The sequence below is a fragment of the Micropterus salmoides genome, unplaced genomic scaffold (assembly GCF_014851395.1).
Source record: "Micropterus salmoides isolate LMB-PRFRI ecotype aquatic unplaced genomic scaffold, ASM1485139v1 Ms_hic_scaffold_9, whole genome shotgun sequence".
Classification (NCBI taxonomy): Eukaryota; Metazoa; Chordata; class Actinopteri; order Centrarchiformes; family Centrarchidae; genus Micropterus; species Micropterus salmoides.
The window spans coordinates 23629564-23652436 of record NW_024044681.1 but is presented as its reverse complement, the minus strand read 5'-3'; the positions used below and the strand labels follow the sequence as shown (position 1 = coordinate 23652436).

The 22873-nt window shown below is 39.6% G+C and overlaps 1 protein-coding gene across 3 annotated transcripts in view; it reads right to left on the bottom strand.

Annotated features, from left to right (window-relative positions):
- Positions 1-22873, bottom strand: part of cadm2a (cell adhesion molecule 2a) — a 224426-nt gene that overhangs the window by 63123 nt on the left and 138430 nt on the right. For 2 of the 3 annotated variants that reach the window (XM_038707632.1, XM_038707630.1), the window contains exon 2: positions 6373-6399. The exons of the other annotated variant lie outside the window; for it this stretch is intronic. In XM_038707632.1, coding sequence (XP_038563560.1) covers positions 6373-6399 — 27 coding nt within the window. The remainder of the gene's footprint in view (positions 1-6372; positions 6400-22873) is intronic. 3 annotated transcript variants of the gene reach the window in all.

The window sequence follows — 22873 nt, the reverse complement described above, 5'->3', positions numbered from 1 at the left end:
TAAAGCAGTGGCTCACTGTTCCATCCAACTCAGAAGATCATAAATGGGATGCAAAAGATTACATAGGACATGACAGCTTTGCCATGACCAGTTAGTATCTATAAGGCTGCACAGGTGGCTACACAGCTGGATACACAAGCTTCTCAGACTGAGGGATTCTCAGAGTGTCAGGCAGCAGGGTGGCCTTGTGATTGGAACGACCGTACAAGGTCAAGAGTTTGATCATCTCAAGCGCTGTGTGTGCGAATTCATCAACCAGCCATGTATCCTGTCACAGTGTCCTTGAGCAAGAAAACTTATCCCTAACCTCTTCACTGGTTTAGAGCCTCGGCAAAATGTTGAAAATATAAATGTACTGTAACTTCCAGGAAGGGATTTATTTAGTTTTTCTGGGCAAGATCCTCTTTTAGCTGATAATATGGAACACAAAATGTTGTTAGTAACTTCCTGGAACAGAAGCTAACATAGCAGACAAGTGCATCATCGCTCCCTGCCCTCGCTCTGGGAATCGTCCTCCCACTGTGACAATTTTCACACACACTTCTTCCGTTTTCTTAGGAACATGGCATACACACAGTCTTGTTTCTTTCTCTTTCCCTATTAGAGGTCATAGCAAGCAAGCCTGCTGTCTCTGTCTGCTGCAAGTCAGAATTTGTTGTACTGAAGGAATAAAAATGCAATATAAAGCATTTAGTGCAGTTTTTGTTTCCTTCACTGCAGTCCCGATGTACTAAGGGAAAATACTCTCAGTTAGCTTGCATATATTACAATGCAATGGGGCTGCACTTGCATGAGATACAGATGTTTACGTGACCAAAGCAAGTGTGAAAAAAATATACGACATATGTATTTGCCCATGAAAAATTCAAATAAGATTTATGGAGATACTATCTAAATATCAATTTTTAATGTGGGTCCTACTGTCTCCATCTTCTTTTTCAACTAAAACTAAAAATCAACTAAAACTCAAGGCATACACACAAGCATTATACATGTATGGGTAATATTTTCTGTTCATAGGCACCACGCTGGCAGAATGGGTAATAATGTAAAATGACATTTTTTTTAAAGTTTCGTGACCTTTAATAAACTGTACAGTATGAGCTAAAAATATTAATATAAATCACATTATTATAATTCAAATAGCTATATTTTGGGTAATGTAGCATCTCTCCCTTCTGGTTCCTATAACTGAAGTTATCTGTTTTTTCTGCTTTCTTCTGTTTGTGTTACTGAGGGAACTGCACGTTAATTTCCGTGCGTGTGTGTGTGTACGTGCACATTTACAATCTAAATTTGCTCTTTTGACAGTGATAAGATCCCTGCTGTGAGCAAATTGAATGCAACCCCTGCAGAGGGCGGAGCTACCTTTGTATTCAGCGTTGGCGTACAACCACCTCAGGACAGACATTTCGGATCTGGAGATATGAAATTAATTATCCGGCACCAGAGAGGCTGGCGATGACAGTGCTGTTGTCATTTACATACAGTAATTAGACTGGGCAGCTGTTGGTGCATCACAAACTTGACGTCCAACTCAAGCCCTGGAGTCAGGTCAACAAAATATCACCTACTTCTCCACGGTGCTATTAGGCATTGTGTGGCATGGAGTGACAAAGAGAAGACAGTTCAGTAGGAATCACAAGCTGGGGAGAGTGAAGTCTTTTTGGCATGTTTTTTGAGATGGGAGGGTTGGGGTGGGGGGTGGGGGTTCCGGTAGCATCCGGGGTGTGAAAGGCGTTAACAGACGGTGTCAAGATAGTGAGAAAACTTCCCGAAAGAATTTCACCTATGGTAGTACCGTCTTGTACGTACAAAGCACTACAAGAAACAAACATGCCAGAGGACACGGCAGTTTCTCTTTTTGATATGGCTGTTGCCACAGCTGAAATTTTATGTAATGCAGGGGCAAATCCTATATCATCAGTTATAAAAAGCCCACGCACTAATATTCCTGCCCTTGATTCAGCCATATCAATTTAAAGGGCAAAGATATAAACCTCTGCCCATTCTCCATGTGTAAGCTGCCTGAGTTCGAGCTCACTCAGTCCAGAATGGCCAGAGATTTCACTATTTCTTCTGAGCCAAGGGCAGACAACTCATGGTTTTATGACAGAGGTAAACCTGGCCTTCATAAATTCTTCATACACTGCTTTCTTCCAGCTGGCAGAAGCGAGCAGAAGAAGCTGAGAGCAATAGGTGAGCTAGGTAAGGACAGAAGTACATATTTTGACAGATAAGTGAAAGCAAGGAATGAGGGAACGGTGTAAACAACTGAAGCAAGTGCAAAAACAAAAGGAACAATATCTTAAATGCTTCCTTTGAGCAAAGGAGGACATGTTTCTCACACAGTTACATTTGCTGAGAGAAACAGGCATTTCAATTACTTTACCCTGATTTAAGCATAAAACATAAGCAGGTGTAAGTACATTTCGCCTCTTTGTACATCACTTATGTATATGCTGTGTGTGAGTGTGGACAGTGTGTATGGGATGCGTCTTACCAGTGAAAGTGCTGGCTGAAAGTGAGCAGTCCTATATACACTAAATGTTATTTTCAGTTCATCCTTTGTAGAAATAGAAAAAATCCCAGTGTCATCTGTTCTATTTTCAGCGCTACAAGGACACAGAAGGCAAGCTTTGGCTACGTACAGTATATCCAGCATCAAATATTCCACTCTATTCCCTCTTTAAATATAAGGCCAAGCAATGGCAAAGCAATATTAGCAGTCATCCACACACTTGCTGGCTTAGTAGGTTTTGTAAATGAAATGTCATGAAAGCATAAGGTCAGGGAAATCAGATTTATTGTGGCTATTGAATTTCTCAAATTTTCTCAAACTGATGTGGAGGAGAAATTCTTCTTTTTATCACAAGAAGCTATTCATTTCTTAAGCTTTCATACGGGGTGAGAGCAGGATGATCGCAGACTAGGGTGGCATTCATGAGGGAAATCCGACTAATCAATTCTGCCACCAGAAACTCCCAAATTCCCCAAATCAACATGCCACAGTGTGATTTTCTAATGTGTGATGTGTTGACAGATACTGTTCATTTAAGAGTGATCTGGGGAAATGCTTCTCGCCCCCAGGGGAGATCCGCAAGATTCAGTGAGCAGAAAGTGCCAGTTTTAAAAGCAGCTCTTATCATTTGACTTACTTTGCTGCAATGCTCTTTTACCACAACTTCCATTCAGGGCCCACAGTGGCAGGGTTGACACTGAAGATCTCACCTCAAAGCAAAGCAGAGTGGTCTGACCCGAGATGAGTACATTTGACCATTTCATTTGAGGAAACTCATCCAACTATCTAAATATCTGCAATGTCCACAAATAAACATCCATACATCCTCTAAGAAATTACAGAAAAAAGACGCTCCTTATAATATCAGCCCCCCCCACCCCCCAAAGCATTATGGGAACTGTAGTTCCAAAATTTAGAGCATGATTATCCTATATAGTAATAACATGAGTGTTAAAATCATAAAAATTTATATGAACTTTGCAATATACCTATGTTTGACATTACTAAGGCTCAGAATGTCCCATCAACATTTTTGTTATATTCCTGAAATAGTGGCAGTGGGGGTTGTCTTGATTTTGTCAGGGGGGGGACATGTGGCACACACGTTGTTCAACACGACACCCATATTGACTATAAACACCATGCAGATTCAAATTCAGAGCACTTTCAAAGACTTGGGTTAAAGGCACCTAGACACTGTGTGTTCTGTGCACACACACACACACACACACACACGCTGTACAGGCACCATGTATCTTTGTGTTGTGTTTAATGAGGTATTTTTCCATGCTCATTTGCATCTCCAACAGTAAGGCCATTATGTTGCCACATTTTCTTAAAATAACCCTGATGTAATCTTCCACCATTTAAGTGTAGGGACGGGAGATGCTATATTTGGTGCTGTATACAGTTGTACTACGGCTATTGCATACATATTTACAAAAGAATATATTCAAAAGGCACATACATATCTCTCTCTCACACACACACACTAACTGGTGAACTTCTGCTTTGAGGTGAACGGAGCCCTTATCTGCCCACTGATCAGCATGAATCTTATCGGGCTTGTTAAGTTTTCCTACCAATAGCCTCATTATAAATGTGAGAGAGGGAGGAGGGAGACATGTGCTTGACTCTGTTCTACACATCCTCTGTTCCCTTATTAAGAGTGCAATGGATTCCGTATACTGGCACAGTAAGATAAAAAAGGATAGCTAGGTTAGGGTGGCCTAGATAGGAGGGGGTCAACAGTGAATGAGACGGAGGTCTAACAGTCAAACACATGAGGGATAGATTTTAATGAATTGTGCATTCAGGCACAGCAGGAAAGCGATGACATCCTGCATAGTGAAGTGTAGAGGGGAAACGTGATGTTGGTGCTTTTACTACCATTGCTACTGCTGAGGGCGATGAGGAGGAGGAAGAGGAAAATGGAGAGCATATACTGTAAGCAGAAGAACAGGTTTTCACAAGAGCAATATACCCACTGCACGACAGGCAAACTTGAAACAGGAAAATGACTAACCTTGCTTCAAGCACTTGAAATAATAATAATAATCAGAATGTACAAAATCAACAGTTTTATTAGAGCATGCTGTTGAGTTATTCAACCGAAGGCCAGTTACCCACTATGACTGAGAATCACTCTTATAAATGTCACTTTTTTTAGGTCCCCTGGGAAAGATGCACCATATGGACAAACAACGGAAGATCTCATTTTGTGTTATATTGTTAAATATTGTTAAATGTTTCTGGACTCTATGTTGATTTCTACTTCTTTTTAGGCCTGTATCTTATTGCACGTACATTTATTGTATGTATTTTAATGATTGTAAAATTGTAAAAAACTCAATAATCCATAATTTCTGTTTTAACTTTAAAAGCCTAAACAGGGACAGGGGTTGCAAATTAGTCATGGCTAGAAACCTGTATGCATGGCATCTACTTTGTATACTTTATAAAGCAATGTTTCATGCATTTGTCCCTGTCAAATAAACAAGAAATCATTTTAAATAAAATTACAGAGTGTGTTGCGTCTTCCTAGGGAATCAATTTGACTCCACTGGACGAGCATTTGTTGAAAATGTATAGACTATCTAAAAACTCAAAGTAATTAAAAATAGCATTTACACCCTATTTCTTTATCTGTGGACATGATTAGATTTAATTTCTAGATGGGCCACTTGATTCTGGTCAAGGTTTTTACATTAGGTGTTTTTACCCTGATTGGCTATTATTCTGATTTGCAAAATATAATCACATCATTTACATTTGGGCAAACACTATATTTTCATATTGTGAATATATATGCACTTCATTTCCAAGTTAGGCTCAGATACTGATTGTTTAAGGAAAACATTTATAACACATACTTAGAAATACGTCCACCAATAACTAACTTACATGCATTGCACCAATTAATTGTTAATACAATTTGTACATATAGTTAAGTTTGTAAGGTATGCCTCTCTGAGCTGATGTTTATCCTTTCATCTGATTTATTATCAAACCTCTTCTCAGGATGAGACTTTTCAAGACATGTGCTTCAATAATCATTAGCCAAAAATAATGAACATTATAGTCGTGGTTGATTATGTTCTTAAGTTTTGAGAGGCATTTTTACTAAAGCACGCAGCTGAAAGAAAAGAAAGGTTATCTCATCTCAAAAAAACCCTCTTCTCTCTGACCCTCTCTGATCCATAATCCATCCTGACTGCCATCCTGCAGACACAGGGAGTGATGGAGAAGAGTTTGATCGTTGTAATTTACTGCCTCCTTTCCAGAGTCTGGCAATGGTAAAGGGCAACATCACACAATTAAATACTTGATTATAACTCTTATGACCTTGGGCTGTTCTCTTCAGGGTTTTTGAGCTTGAATAATTTACTAGCAAATATGGAAAAAAAATCTATGAATATTGACGATAAGGTCGGCTTTATGTGCTACCATTTTAAAACCAGAATACAGATTCTGATCTCATGCAAACCATTTTGCCAGAGTCAAGTTTTCCACTATTCCGGTAGTGACGAGTAAACACTGCAGTTTAGTGTGTTTACTAAAATCCATAAAAAATTCATTAAAACAAAACTGTGTATTTGAAAGCTGAAATGGAATTTGAAATTGCTGTATGACAATAAACAAAAAAGCTCCCCGGCCCTTTAAGGAGTGCCTTGCATCAAAAGATTGCAATATGACTGTTCTGGAAAAAACACACAAACAAAAACATACAAAACACACAAAAATGAATAAAAGCAAAAAAAAAGAAAAGAAAAAGTACATTCAGTTTCACTTGATGTTAGCTTTGTCAGGCTGAGTTAGAGGCACAGCTGGGAACCGCAGCCACAACTCACCTCGAACTTTGCCCTTCGAAGCCATCACTGGAGTCCCCAAGTAGACAAGAGGGGTTGGATGGACAGCAAGAGAGGCAGATGCCAGAAAACAGAGAGGAAAAAGAACAAACACAGAAGACAGAGCAGCTGATTAGATAACTGTGGGAAGAACAGTGTGCCTTTATCTGTCGCGTATATGCAGAAACAGCATTGTCTTTATCTTGAATGTCAATCATGAGTGCTGAAACCCTCCGATCGTTCAACCCTGAAAGGGAACATCCTGATTTAGCTCGTCAGCAAATTGAGACCTTACAGTCTGGCACCTTTTAATTAGCCGCGTCACATCATCTGGATCATGCAAGGAAGCTTGTTGCTTTCTAATGAGGTTGCAAGACCCATAAGGATATGGGCATACTGTAGATATCATGTTACTGATTAATGAATGATGTGCTTCATTTGATTTCTAGTGGAAATTACAGAGTTTTTACAGTTGACTATCTTATTTTAGCTGATATCTATATGGCTTCAGTTGTATGTGAATATACAGGAAGTAATGATTGGTCTTTTGTATGCATGTGGGAGTGTGTGTGTGTGCGCTCAGGACAGACTGTCATGCTGTAGTCTGTGCACCATCATATTAGGCTGTGACTGACAGCACTGGAAAGCACAGGCAGTAGGGCTGAACGATTTGGGGAAAAAATCTAATTGCGATTTTTCTTCCAGATATTGCGATTACTCGCTCTGATTGGTGAGTAGGACCATAAAAGGCACGGAGCTTGTGATTGGCGAGCAGGTCTGTCTCACAAGGATGACAACGGAATGAATTTGTAACTGCATGACTGTTTAAAACGGGTCAGATGCACTGTATAATTAACCTACATTTTATTTGGCATCTTTACAATTACCTAATCGCGTTCTTTCAAATCGAAATTTGGATTTGAAAACGATTAATTGTTCAGCTCTAACAGGCAGAACTGTCTAGCAGAGGATATGCCATGATATGTGAGGGAAAACCATATAGGCCGATAAATAAAGGCAAAGGGACCAGAGACACAGAGGACCTAACTAACAACAAGAGCATCACCTCTGAGACACCCTGCTGGTAAAAAAACACAGAGGAGAGCCAAATAAACAACATAGATGGTCTGTTAGTGTGTGTGTGTATGTGTGTGTGTGTGTATATGTGTGTGTCTGTGTATTTGTGTGCATATCCCGAGGGAATGACTCTTATGCTTCACACACACTGCTTTGCCAAATTGATGGATCTATTGGAATTCCTCCAGTGAGCCTGAAAACCTGTACAGTTCTAAGAGACGGCACCTGAAAAAGAATGAGAAGGGAAGAACAAAGAGAATATAACTGCAGATGCCGAGTCTGCAAGTTATAAAACTGACTGTGCTTGCTTTTCGATTACAGATTAATAAATCACTTGGTCTGCACACACCAACTATGGAAATTTCCATTTCAGCTGATCAACATACTGTAAATAGGTCTGAATTCACTGTGAGAGAGGGAGCAAAAAGTTTTCCCGGAAAGCAGCGACAAGCCAGCTGCTGGACAGTCCGATCACTCTCTCAACTCTCACATATATATTGTGTTGATTATATATCGAGTCCCACGGAATCCTGATAACCAATTTTAAGTAGCTGTTGGAAATGATTATTATGTTTTGTTAGTGTTATTTCACAGCTCGCAAAGGTGCAAGACTGATAGAGTGAGGAAGTGTGAAAGTGAAAGAGAGAATTTCCTGTGATTGTTTAGTGAAACTTCATTTGCACACATTTTTGGTCTTCACTGCATAGCATCACAGCATATTCAGTGGCACACCGCAGGGGGTAAATGAGAAAGGGACTTAAAGCAAAAACAATCAAAATTATTGTGAGCACAAAGCTAGACTATTCCTCTCTTACCCAAGCGCACACACTGGCAGCTGGTGAAAAATTCACACCTTGCTGCTGTGTCACCGGTCAAGAGGGAGAGCGACCCACAGAGAAACAGGGCACTGAATATCACATCTCTACCCACACTGCTTCCTACATGAGACTGATGGCTTTGTGAAATATTCCCTCAGCAAAGTCTGACCTCTCTCTATTCCGGCCTTTCATCCCTGCTGTCAAAGTATGAGTTCCCTGTCACAACTGTGGCTCTGTGATCTCCCAGTCAATACTCAAGGAGGGGGGGGGGGTAGAAAAAAACATAGATATTTCTACAACTATTCACTTGTAACAACAGCTGAGCATACATACAGCTATAGGGGGGGGAGAGAGAGAGAGAGAGAGAGGGAGAGACAGAGGGAGAGATACTACAAGCAGCGAAGAAAAGAGAAAAATGGTGAGACTTACTCCTTACACTCTCTGCACTTGTATCTCAAAGTATTACAGTTACCAGGCAACCAACACAACAGTTCGGTAAGTCCTGGCAAGCCGAAATTGAATAAAACACTTTGCATTCCACTCTCTCATTTTACCATGCCAAGAGCAGAGTATTCCCGATGGATTACACAATGGCCACCTCTCACATGCTCTCAGTACTCCTGATTCAACAGAATACACTAAAGATATGAAATAAACTGGCCCCTGAGCGGCATCAGATTTGGCTATTTAATATAGCGGAGACTGGGGTTGGAAGTCACACTTTTTACCTTCTTTTGAACCTCTTAAAAACTGTATCGTTAGTAGATTCCCTTTTAAAGTGTAATGGAAGCCTTAAGTGTCAGGTAGGAATGGAGTGACCTTAATCTGATTAAGCTTATTCTGTTCAAACAATATAGACTGTCAAATATGTCTCGTGCACTTGTGACCAACTATCCCCACTGCGTTGTTGGTAGCCACACACTATAAGGGTTGTTTGTCCCTATGTTATTTTAATGGAGAAACATTTTTTTAAAATGACCCAATTTAAAAAAAAAAATGTTTTAAACGATTAATATTGTTGAAATGCAACAACCCAACACATCTCCTACATCTAGAAGCAAGAAAAATCATTCCTTTAATGTATTTTTTATCTTTTATATTACAATATAAAGAACAATACAACAAACAATAATAGTCAGCTCATCCCTATGTCAGTCACTCACTATCAGTGACCCAGTTTTCACAGATATACATTGACAGTCCAGGTGTGCAGTCTTTGTGTGCCCCCTGCTTCCACAAGATGCACCAGCTGTTTGAGAAGGGGGATCTCACATGTGACAACCAGCCTCGAAGAGAATTTCACAAGCATCCCCAACTTGGTTTTTGTTTTGCTAGCGACTAAACTAACAACCACTTGTTGTAGCCCTGCAAAGAAAATCTAAACTATAGCTCTCCATTCATACTTTTTAATGGTAATTATTGTTTTATTATAATTTATTATAACAAAAAATGAGCTAGATATTTACATTTTGACATAAACACATTAAAGTCTTCTCACCTCAATGTCAAGTGCCTGACTCCTGAAATTACCTTTTAGGTGACCTCTGACCTCAATTCTAAAGACGTCGGTACTAACATCTCTTAACAGCACCCTCTAGGGAGCGAGATCTAATGAATGTGACAACCAACCCCGTCCTCCCGTCCTACATTATTTGAACCTAATACACTCTCCTGAGATTCCTCTTTAATGAAAGTCAAGTAACAAGAAGAAATAAAGTACTCAGTATTACAGTTATTATGTCCACAATGTTTCTATGATGGACAAGAAATGTTTTTTTTAGGAGATTGACATTCAAGACAATTCAAGATTCTTTTGTTCATTTAAAGTGCTACTACTATATATATATATATATATATTTACAGAAACTTCAATACACTCTCACCTTAAGACACTTATTGAACATATTTTATTTTAGATAATTGTGATGTGAACAGGAAGACGCATATAAACCACTTTTTCCTGGTATTAACCTAAACCAGGCCTCAGGCTATTGGTCTAAGCAATGTGTATATGTAAACACACACGCGCCTTATCTAAGAGAATGAAAGGTGAACGGAAAAGCTCAGAGACGTGAGTAGGTTATTCTCTGTCTCTACAACCGTCAGTGGGGAGCCGTCATAAATAAACTGTGTGATAGTTCATACAGACACCACCTACTGTGACACATACACACACACACACACACAATGCAGTGATCACGGTATTCCCTTAGGGTATACCTCTCCTGGGAGGACATGTGTTCAATTGCAACATCCTTCCTGTTTTCCTCTTCCTTTCCATCTCTTTTCTTCTCCCTTCAACTTATGCTCATTCAGGAGTTTGTCTCACCTGCCTTTTCACATTCGCTCTCCCTCCCTATTAACCCTTTCTTTGCCCACATCCTTCTTTCCCCTTCTGTGTTTCCTTGCCCCCTCAGGCTACCTTTTTCACCGTGGCAGATATATTCAGAGTCTGACGTGCAGCAAAAAGCCTATGGAGATTGATGTGTGCAACGTGGCTCTCTGTGCTGTCACATGGCATGATGGAGAGTTTAGCTTATCTCTGGTACAGCAGCAGCTGTTTTGCCATATGTTTGATGTACTCCGGGCCCTTGGAATCCAACCAATATTCCACCGGTGAGCAGATTGCTCTAAAACCTTAACACACTCTTTGTCACCTTATGACTTGGCTGTACATAAAGCCATCAATCAACACGTACACATTGAGGAAAATATATATTGTGACATATATTCATCGCAACCACTGAACACATTTGTGACTGTTTTGATTTCAAAAGAATCATCAGCATAAAAATAGCTCAGAATGAATACAAGCAAATCTTATTTGATTTAGCAGCAAATGTATTTAAATCTTATTTGATTTAGCACAGCTTTTGCTAAGGGCCGCAATTCATCTCAGGGTAATAAAAGAGATGGTAAACAGTGTTAATAGATGGAATCAAGCTTACTTAACTCAGCTTATTGCCACCATACTGCCTGCTTTATTAGATCTGTCTACTTCGTCCTTGTTTTCTCACATTACAGGCAGACACACATCTGTTTGTTTTGTCATTTAATCTAGCATATTTGATTTCCACTCCTTAACACAATTACACATACATAGCCTGTCCATGGTAGAATCATCTGCTCATAACCCAAAGGCCCATAAAACACACACACACACACACACACACACCCCACACACACACCTTACATCCTTACCAAAGATGATCTAAAGCAGGGTTTATGGTTTCAGAGTGAACGATTTCCAGATTATCTTTTATTTTTAATCCTGAAAATAACCATATCTGGTGAATCACCATCACCAGACCATGTGTGAACAACAGCTCTTGTTGGTGCAGTATAGGTTCTATATATCAATTATAAAAATAGCCATTTTGTCAAATACAAATAGAACATGTCAGCATTGTAAGACCTGTGGCCTGGCTTAAAAAAGATACATAATAGTTTTTATTTTGATGAAGGTCAAGAATTGAGAATATTTAATGGAATTGTGAGAATAATTTGTGTTGTGGTGACAATGTCATCTCATAGGCAATTCGCAAGGATAATGACTCGAGGGATTCACAGTTTACTGCTGACTTCCAATGGCCTCCAGCTAAAAACACAGTGAACATATAGGAGCTTTGCACCTGATGAATTGCCACCATTTTGGGCCTTGTTTTTGTACAGGTGTAGATCAAGTATGCTTTTCCCGTCTGCGCCCTTGGCAATTCAGTGGTCCTTCATGACATAACCTGCATCAAAATGGTAATAGACAAATTGGCTTTTGGCTTTAGTTGGCAAATGTGTATTGATTCACAAACACATAAATAGAGAAAATACATTTAAAATCTGTAATTAACAAAGAATGCAAATGAACAGAATTATTTGTAATTCTGTAACAGAATTACAAATGGACAGGAAAAAAAACAAGGAGTCAGATATTAAATGGTCAAAAATGTATATAGATTTCTTTACTGACACATCTACTCTGTGCCCTCTGGGAATCAAGGACTCCCCCTGACTATAACAGGGTCATATCAAAGTCGGTGCAACATCATATGCCATGTTGGGTTGCAGGGCATGGGTGGGAACAGTTACACATACAGTAAGTAATACTTTTTTCTTCTTTGCTTTGTTTACAGGAGATGCAGAATTGAAACAAGAAGGCGTTATTAATTCTCTTCTCTAGGCAACTAATTGCTAATTATTTTATAATATTTGAATGTTTCTTAAGCAGAAGTGATGGAAAATGTACAGTGACACAGGATACAGTGCGAACACTGGAAAAGGCATTTTCACAAATGCCCAAAGAGCATTAATAAGTTGAATCAACTGGTCAAGGTTTGACCATTGACATAGTTTTAAGCTCATTGTTGCTATGGTTATTTGCAATCTAGTATATGCTAACCAACCATGAGTATTTGCTTAGAGTGGTGATTAAACTGTTGGTGACAGCTATGTTTCAACTGTGATACAGATTTTGTATGAACATCTGCCACAGAATAAAGAACAAGTTTGTTCTATGGCATTGGACTACTCAATACAACTACACATATTTTTGGACATTCATATGCACACAGCAGAAACACTGCAAAACATGGTACCAAATACATACCTCACACGTTTTATTCACTGAACGCACACCTACATTGCCATATATCACACCTTCCCACGAACACGGCAGACCTCATCAGGAACAAGTGACACTATGCAGTATGTACTGCACAGAATCGTGTCCTGTGATCTTATCCCCGTGGGTAGAGTAGTTTCATATATCATGTTAATTAACTGGGACTCTGCTAGACAAATGGTGAGCTTGGAACTATCACATTTTATCTGGATGGAGCACAGTTCTGAGATATTAAACATCAAAGTTATGACAGTTTTTCCTGGATGGCAAAAAATAATTTGTTTTCTTAAATATTTAACCCCAAAAGTGAACCTTGCTTTTAAGCCTGTGGGTTTGAAGCACAGCTAAAACCACAAGCTCTTTGTCTCATGTTATCAAAGCACGAGCCTGACAAAGATCCAAACCCTCCCACTACCCCCTCCACACAGCATAAATAAAAAGGAGAGTCAACATGAATTATGACCTTTGGAACTATTCAGAATTCTGCATTTTTGCATAACTGTCTAAACTTATCAGCTAACACTTATTATTTGACTTTTCCATTTGGCACTCGATAAATTATTGATGAGGATGTTCTGACAAGACAGGAGCACCAAACACATCTGATTAATCCCTTTTAAGACACCCTCTGGACTATAACTATGGCAGTGCCCTATCGCAGAAATCTTCAATTCACTCATATCATGTTACTGTGGGGTAATATAGTATGCAACGTTTTTATTCATCATAGTGCAATGGATGGTGTAAAAAGAAGAGAGGCAAAGACGAACTAGGAGCAGACCAGAGAAGAGAAGATAAAAGACAAGTGTAGGTTTGACTATGGTCTCATAAAAACTGCCCTTTCACCTCAAAAACAAATGTGCATGCACGTACACCCGCACAAACCCCCCCCCCCCCCCCCCCCCCCCCCCACACACACAGCCCACAACATTTTGCCATTTAAAGCCTTTAAGAAATTCCCCCTGGGCTCGAGAAGCACATTTCAATTTCAACAAAACACCTGAGGGATATCGAAATCATGAATCTCCCCAACAAGAAAAGTCAAACAAGAATTGCTATAGGATGATGGACACACACACACGTACACAGACACACATCTACACACACACGCGCACACACACACACACACACCACACACTGTAAAACAGGTGCTGCCGTTGGATGATGGACAGTCCATGTACAGCCTATAACTCAGCAGATGCTTTTTGTTTCCACTGCTTCTTCAAATGAATAGTTTAGAAGGTGAAGTTATATTGTGATAGATGCCTTGGGGGTAACAAATGGCTTCCTCCAGACAAAGCTTTGAAGTGGATGCGTATGTCTGGTCACTAACCTGTAATCTGTTGCCATTCGTCACAGGGTGAAGGGACAGGAGATTTCCAAGGAATACTTCCAGATAACACAAGCTTCATTTTTTACCCTGTGCAGAGGTCAAATCCCTACAGGATAAGGAGTTATGAGCCAGTAATACTTTATTCAGGTGCGCTCTTTAATTCAAACATATGGATTATCATATATTTAAGAGGGATTTTCTATTTTGTGGCTTTATCCCTACTGTTAGTCAGAGATCGTGGTGTGAAGGGAAGCTTTTATCCTCACTGGAGAGGAACACATAGCATCTGGAAAATGCCTCTTCTGCTTGATAGTGAGACTTTGATCAAAAATGTGTCATAGCATTTAGCTCGAGTTGAATTATTCAAAGGTCAGTGAACAAAGGCATGTTTGTGCTGTGTTGCATTAGAAAGGCGAGAATGGTGGCAAATTGGCAAAGTGTTCACTGTGTCTCTGTAGGGAGCTGACCGGTGAGCCTCACCCTCAAGGGACCATTTGGCATCAAACAACGCAAGCTCCCTGTGATTGTTAGTGCTCCAGTCATCGCCAGGCTGCTAGCTTGTATTTTCAAACCATCTATAGACCCCAGTCTATTTAGAGCATTGTGTTTCCGTGGCATTCTAGTAGGTCGAGCAGAGAACATACTTCCAGCAGGAGGGACTGAAGGATTGTCAGCATGTTGCATGCTCTCTTGCGCATTAACATGCTGATGTGTGTATGTTTGTGTGTGTGTGGATTGCTGCATGCTACTTATATCCCCATACAGAAATAAGGGAGCTTATAAGGGGGATTTTGTAATGATGGCAATAGGTAATCTCTCAGGCATCAGGACCGCAGATTGTCTCAGTGGGCAGCAGCTCACTGGAGATCACAGCTATAAAGGATAAAGGGAAGAAGAAAGGGATTCATCCTTCTTTCAAGTCCATGACTATAGCTTACTCTCTTTTGTCGAGCATTCTCCTCCCTTTCATCCCTACACCTGCAGCTTTCCAACTAAATGGCGTTTTTAGTCTTTTCCCCCAAAAAACAATCAACAATACACCCTGGGCAGGACAGCGGAAAAGATGAGAGCTAGTAGAAGAGTGGAGGAAAAAAGAAAACGGGGAGGAGGGCAGAGGTAGAAAAAAATAACTAACGCTAACCGTGCGTGTTTGTGTGTGCGTGTTTGTGTGTGGCCTGTGTATGTGTTAAAGCATTCCATTCCACTTTAATAGCTTGCATTATTTATCCAGTGTTTCTTAAGGAAAACTCAAGCAAGTGTGTGGGTGATGTGGATTCACATAAATAAAAGACATAACAAAATATACCCCACACACACGTGAGAGACAGGGAAGTGCAATAGAGTTTCTAAGAAGCTACTGTAGTGATGTGAGTAGTGCTGCAACACACAGGTTTCCCATGGGAGTTAAACCAGCTCCAGCTAACCAGGTCAGCCAGGCCTTCTCCAAAGTTCCTCTGCTCTGATATCTCCTGCTCCTGCGTGCCAGCTTACAACTACAAATCCTTAATAATGACTTCAAACAATCTGTTTTTTTTCTTCTTATGTTCTGCCATGTTGTTGTTCCTCCCTTCTCCGTCTCTGCATTACCTCTCAAAAGAGAGTCTACATTTTACCCACCTATCAATCTGAGCACATTGGTAAATGTCCTGGAAGTACAGCCTATATATAGATTAGGAAAGCTATTAGTTGCAGTAATTATATTTACTAGGGATTCAGTTAATGTACAGGGGAGCAGCTGCAAGCCTAAAAGGCAGCTGTTTACTTCCCCTCTGTGGAGTAGATTGAGTAATGTTCAAAACAATAGGGGAGACCGGGTATGGTTGTAACACTTTTTGCTTCAGCAACTATAACACTTAACTATAATTTACTATACTTTATATACTCTAGCTTAAAGCTTTAAGGTTACTATAACATTTTTTAGCTAGAGTTTTCAAACGTTTATACAAAGTACCCACATTTGTTTACTCTACAAAAATATCACAGACCTCGTGAGTTGATGTCAAAGTCATGGTATTCCTACCCAACCTACCCCTATTACAGTGGTAGGTTGAAACACATGCTGGGGTAAGTTGTAACAATTTGTGCCACACCATGCAATATGCGTCAGAAACAGGTCGACTGAAATAAAAGAACAATGTTTCTCTCTCTATGTAACAGACTATGTCTGATTGACTCGAGTGTGTGTGTGTGTGTGTGTATGTAAATTTGTCTACTAGAACAAACATATTTAACAGTATACTTAATAAACCCTAATCCAATGTACCTAAATAAAGAAAATCTATGAAAATCTTTTTGTATAACATAACAAAAAAACATCTGTGCATGTGTGTGTCTGTGTGTCAATGTGTGTATATGCTTAATGAGAGTCAAAGTCACTGCTTGAAGTTTGCCGGTACTCACCAGTAGGCAGTACTGGCACTACATTTTACTCTTTGGCATATTGGACTTCTTCTTGTGCACTGGCACTTCTCACAAGCTGCAAAGATTGGGTGCCGATAGACACGCCGACATGTGAATAACATGTAAATGGGAGGTACTGGCACCATTTCAGGCACTGGTCACAGTGCTGGCAAATAAATTCTGGTAACCCTGGAGTGCAGGCTTGGTAGGCCCAGAGACTGCATAGGGCACTCTGAAAAAATATTAAAATCAATAAAGTCCTTAGTTGTATGTAATGGGGATGGTTGTTCAGCTATTGTTTAGTTAGCTGTATTAGCATAGTGGTTTAAATTTAGCAGGAAAAAATATATCACATGTTAAATTAGAAATTACAATTTAATTTAATATAAGTCCTACAATTTTATCTGCAATATTATACATACTAAACAAAATATAGTCTTGGTCAAAAAAGTAACTTTCTCACCTCAAAATCAGTTTTTCTCTGAATGTGCCTGTTTCCAGCCTTGACAACCACAATGCCTGATCGGAGAGGAAGTAGGTAAATACTGAAATGATCTCACGAGTCCTTTCTTATCTCTAACGCCCCTTTTCCACTGCACAGTACCAGCTCGCCTCGCCTTTGTTTGGTTTTCCATTGTAGAAAAGTTGTACCTGTACCTGCTTCCAGGTACTTTTTTTCGTATCACCTCTGTCGAGGTTTTCTAGCGAGCTGAGGCGATGAAATGTGCACTAAAATGTGACTTGAAAACACAGCAGACTGCTGATTGGTCAGAGAGAATCGTCACTATTCACTGCATCATCATTGTGCGTGACCGACAGAGGCCAACAACAGAAAGTTTTATATTTTACAATTTTCGTACTTTATGTCATCACTAAATCCACTTCCGAGAAGTTCTGAGGTGAGAAATCAAATGTGTAGATTTTAAATATTGACCGAGTTGAGGAGCTCTGCAAATGGCAGTAGTGGCCTGCGGCAACCCGTGGGAGGAGCTTGCGAGGCCGGCCAGCCGCCTGCTCACAGAGCCCTCTTGTCCCACCATCACACAGACAACGGCAGAGGAAAACACAGCTGTAAGGTTGGTCCCCGGGCGCTGTACAGTGGCTGCCCACTGCTCCCTTCAGGGATGGGTTAAATGCAGACAATGAGTTTTGCTACATGTATGTGTATGTGATAATAAAGTACGTTTACATTTACGCTTACGTTTAATGTTGAAACATTTTAACTTAAATAAAGAGACAGCTATTTGTGGGTCGCTGGTGTGTGTGTCGCATTGAAAATGACGTTGCGGCAGTTGTGTGTGGCATTGCTATGACAACCAGCTAAATTGAGGGGTACTATCTGCAATGGAAAACGGAGCACGGCCAAACCGAGTCGAGTAGAGGCGAGGCGAGTTGAGCTGGTTCTGGTAATGGAAAAGCTGCTTAATTGGTGTTGTTACAACTCTCCCCATGTTACAAACATACCCGGTCTCCCCTACCTGAGAATAAGTCTTATTTCTGTATTGACATATTTTCAGCATGCAAAAGTTGCTGTACAAGCACAGTGTTAAATGTATATTATGCTTCATTCAAAATGAAAGTGGCATATCCTCCCCACCTAACCACACACACACTCCATCTGTTTTGTACTTTATGTTTTGTGTGATCGCGTGGGTGTCCTGCCTCCTGCCGGGCTGGCCTGGCAAGAGTCCTGCCAGGTCATCCTTGTGATGTGACGCGCTTCATTAAAGCAGTTTGGTAAAATTTTAGATGGTGGAAAATGTCTAACTGATTAAGCTCATAAGAATAAAACTGTTTTCACTGACAGAAAATTACAAAAGTGAAGCAAGTCTTATATGCAAATATGCTACAAGAAGTCTTTATCACAGATACGACAGATATGATAAATGTAACAATGCCCTTGTGATACAAACACATCTAATTTTATTGTAAAAGCAGATCAAATAAAAGAAAAAGAAATCCAGGTGTTTACACACCTTGCCTCACCCATTACCTTTCACCCAAGGCTGTTAGACATGAATAAATTCCATTTCATGCCTCGGCTTATATTTACAGAAGAACAAAGGAAAAAACTGTGTTCAATTACCAAAGACAAATTTGAACACATCTGGGTAATTTTGAACAAACTGAACTGGAACTAATTCCTCCTGAGTGTTACAATTGAACTAAATAAATAAATAAAACGGTGACTTGTTTGCTTTTTTCGCCATCAAATTAAACTTGACCTCAACATGCTCCTATTATAGCTATCCACAGGCATGAGCCCATGGGAGCTGTGTAAGGACAGGTGGGAGGGGAAAGGGGGGAAGGTGGACACATCAGTGCTAAACTGTGATGTAGCCTCTAGGAGAGAATGCACATAACCCAGCTCATTATTATAAAAAACCTCCATATTCCTGTCATTGATACACCCCTACCATGTTTCCTATCTATCACTGCTTTCATTTAAACCACCTCTCTTTCATTCCCCTCTCTACCTATCTTTCTTAGCCATTACAAAGGTGTAAATTAGACACAGATAATTAAACATTGCTATCCTGGGAGGTAGCTGGCGCCATCTGTTAAATGTCCGCCCCCAACATCAGAGTGCCCCACACATTGCACCCAAACATCCCAAAGCACCATGCTGCACATTTGTGTGGGCATGCATGTGTTGCTGTGTGTACTGGATAGAGATTTTCCTTCTCCTTCAATTCACAGCTTCCTGAATACATTGACTACAGTTCAGTCCAACAAATGTGTTCTGTACACTCTTGTGGCTGTGTAGGAAGAACTTAATTTGTAAATCAGGAGGTCCACAAACATTAGATGTAGACGATTTGTAGAGCATATATTAGAACAATATTCCACTAAATTACCTAATTATACAATAAAGTATCAGAGAAGTAGAAATCTCCCACACAAATCCAGTTGCTACAGGACAAGAAAAGGGTTGAGTTCTGTATTTAAAGAGTGTGGCACATTGTAAGTCTCAAATATTGCAATGTTCAAGTCATAAAGAGCAAATTCCATCTGCTTTTACTATACCTGATAAGATGATGTAGAAATGTAAAAAAAACCTCTCTGAACTACAGGGTTAGAAAACAAAAAATGCTATGTTAAGAGTTTGGGCAAAAAAATATATATTTGTAGCACCTTTGGCTGGAACTTGATGTCACCAGTTACCCACTAATTGTGCTCCACTTTGTGTCTAATGGCTGGTATTGTTCATTTCTTGTAGAAGGTTTACATAAATACTGAGCATTCTCTCTATAAGATTCCCAACAAAAACCCAATTATTGGCTGGGGGTGAATTATGATAGGTTATCCCCACAAATAATGAGAGAGATTGTCTATGTGAATTTCTGAAAAGCCTTAATGGTCCTCTCTCTCTCTCTCACACACACACACACACACACTCTCTCTCTGTAACACACACGGCTGATTAGCAGTTGGCATTTTGTCTTGGCTATGTGCTAAATGAGAGCAGCAACATTACCATCTCAAAGATGCTCTCCTCGCCCAGTTAATGGTCAGGACACAATGGCTACTCAAACACTTGATGGATCATTTAAGGATTATGTCATTTGGCTTCATGCCTTTATGGTCACTTCATGCATGTATGTGTGTGTGTGTGTGTGTGTGCATGCGAAACAGAGAGACAGAGACATCCTGTATCCTGTAGGTGTGGGCTCCTACAGACCTCTCAATGGGAGCAATAATGTCAAAGAGCTGCACTGTCATATCCATCAGAGCTGACTTTCTGTCAGGCCCAGACAAAGGTGTTGACACCTCAACACCACACAGTGAGTGAGGAGGCCATTCAAATGTCAGTTACCTGACACATAGCCATGCTCTAATAGATGGGTGGTAACCACTGATTGTCAGTTGGTAACTCAGGAAAAAGGCCACTGCATATATAAAGCTCAAGAGGAGCAGTCCATTGAGATTTAATGAATGAATATGTTTTCATCCTCTGAGGCAGGTATTCAGTTGGTACAATCACACCTGTCAACTCTGGCAAATCAGCACTTATGGAAAGGAGGCAGCTATCGCTAAAGCGCAGTGGCCATCAAGAGACACATTCAGATCGGTCAGTCATATACTTCATTGCTGTTCACAGTATGTAATAAAAGTTATACTTCAGCTTTACTGTTGAGAGAACTATGAACTATGAAGCTTCACACCTTACCTACAAATTTTCACACAATTCCCACCAATCCTCCTTGCATTATCAAAAAAAGAACAAAACTGTATCTCATCACCACAAATTCATCATGGAACTTTATAAAATCAGAACTTATTTAGTTGTTTACAATTTATGGACAATCAAGATTACAGAATAGCAGATTGAAATGGACAAAAGCACAAACTTGTGCTAAATCTTCAGTGGGTTTGACCCACAACAGAGTTGTATGTATTGACAGTCAATTAAATAACTATTTAGTACTAAACATATATGTGTGACCTTGTAAATGATCAATAATGAAAAAATCTCATTGTTTTTCATTGAGGAAAGAACTATTGTCATGAGCTGTTCTATCTGGTAATATCTTTGGAACCTTTCAATTACCTTAAACTGGGTTGGTCTGGCCTTGCTGGCAGAAACACCAGAGACCATAGACATGATTACATCTGGGGAGAAAAGGATACTTAGAGCTATTTGTTCAAGGAATTTGACAGGTTAAATTAAGAGTGATGATCGGTAAAATACACTTTTATAGCCAGTTAACTTGGCCAGTTTACCTCACTAAAAATCTTTGCTAAAATCCTTCTAATCAGACAAAGATGCAGCTCTGACTTGGAATAATTAAAATTCCTAGTCCTGGATACCACTACCACCACCAACTAGTTTCTTGCAGTAAAGGACTTATTGACAACTCAATGAATGGTATATTATTTCACCAAAGGCACTGATTTGAAATTTCAGCAGCATTGCAGTTTGGGTAATCACAAAATTGCTACTTCCTTTCTCCCTTTGTAATGACTACATTATCAGCAGGCACTTGTCAAAAATGGGCTTCAACAATCAAGTGCAGCAAACACATGAAAACAGCAAACTTCTTTGTTCATTGTTCTTGTTTTTTTTTTTAGGATAAGTGTACAGAGCGTGGGCTAAAGTGAATCACTAAAACGGATACTGAAAGAATTTACTTCTGTTGGACAGTCTGAAGGAATGATCCATCCTATTTTGCCTCCACTTGCAACAGACTGGCTATGTCACTTTTTTTTACCAGCCAAAATATTCCAGTCACTGTGATTCTAAACCAAACTATCACAAACCCTGTAGACTCCAGAAACAACTTTTGGTGTGCTCTCCACGACTTCCACTGACACACATTCACAGCAGGGACACTCATGCACAGGTCTTGTTATTTGTCTTCCATCTAATACTGCAGCTACCTTCATTCTAGGTTCTTGAAGTAATGTCTTCAGCTCTAAAAATGCCTCCAAGGCAATTCCTGTCTTTCATCGTAAAATAAAATGAAAGTCTCCAAGAAATATGCTTTCTTGCCCACACTTGAATCATGTTCTCCAATATATTATTCCTCTGGTTCCTCATATTCCTTGATTTACTTCAGCCTGCAAAGTTTCATATTCATATCTTCCTTATTGGGTCTTTTTTATTTTAGAGTTATGTTTTTATATGCTTCTTTTACATCCAACGCATTCCACACATTTATTCAGGTGTTAAAAGATGGGCTTATTTACCCCTGCATTTGCTGTAAGTCTCTCTTGATAAGGATACCTGCCTAAAGTGTGATCTAGATGCAGTTTTACTTTGCACATTGCATATTATGAATCTGAAATGGACAAGTTGATTTTAAAATGCCTCTGCAACATCCATTACAGTTATTTCCACACAACTCATTGTCTTTTTCCTTCAACAGCGTTGGCATTTTGTGACTTTCCTGTTAAAACTCCTTTCTGTCTATTATTTAGGTTACTATTTTTTAGTTCCTTTTAGTTCATTTCAGGTTAATATCAACGATTACTCCTTTCAGGCTTTTCTCTTAGCTTTCTGTAACTTAAAAGCCTTTCCGCATATCAGATAATAATGCTATTCCTGCTGAAGGCAATAAATTAATAAATCATTATTTTATATATAGCATGTCTTAAAATCACTCCTTCTTTATACTTCAATACACTATTAATTCAAGACACACACATCACTTTAGGTGTATGAAAGTTAATCAGTGCTGGATCAAAGCACATGTGTTAGTATGCAGAGGTGTGTGAGTGTGTGAGACATGCACGAGGGCTTGTGCAGATAAGTTACAA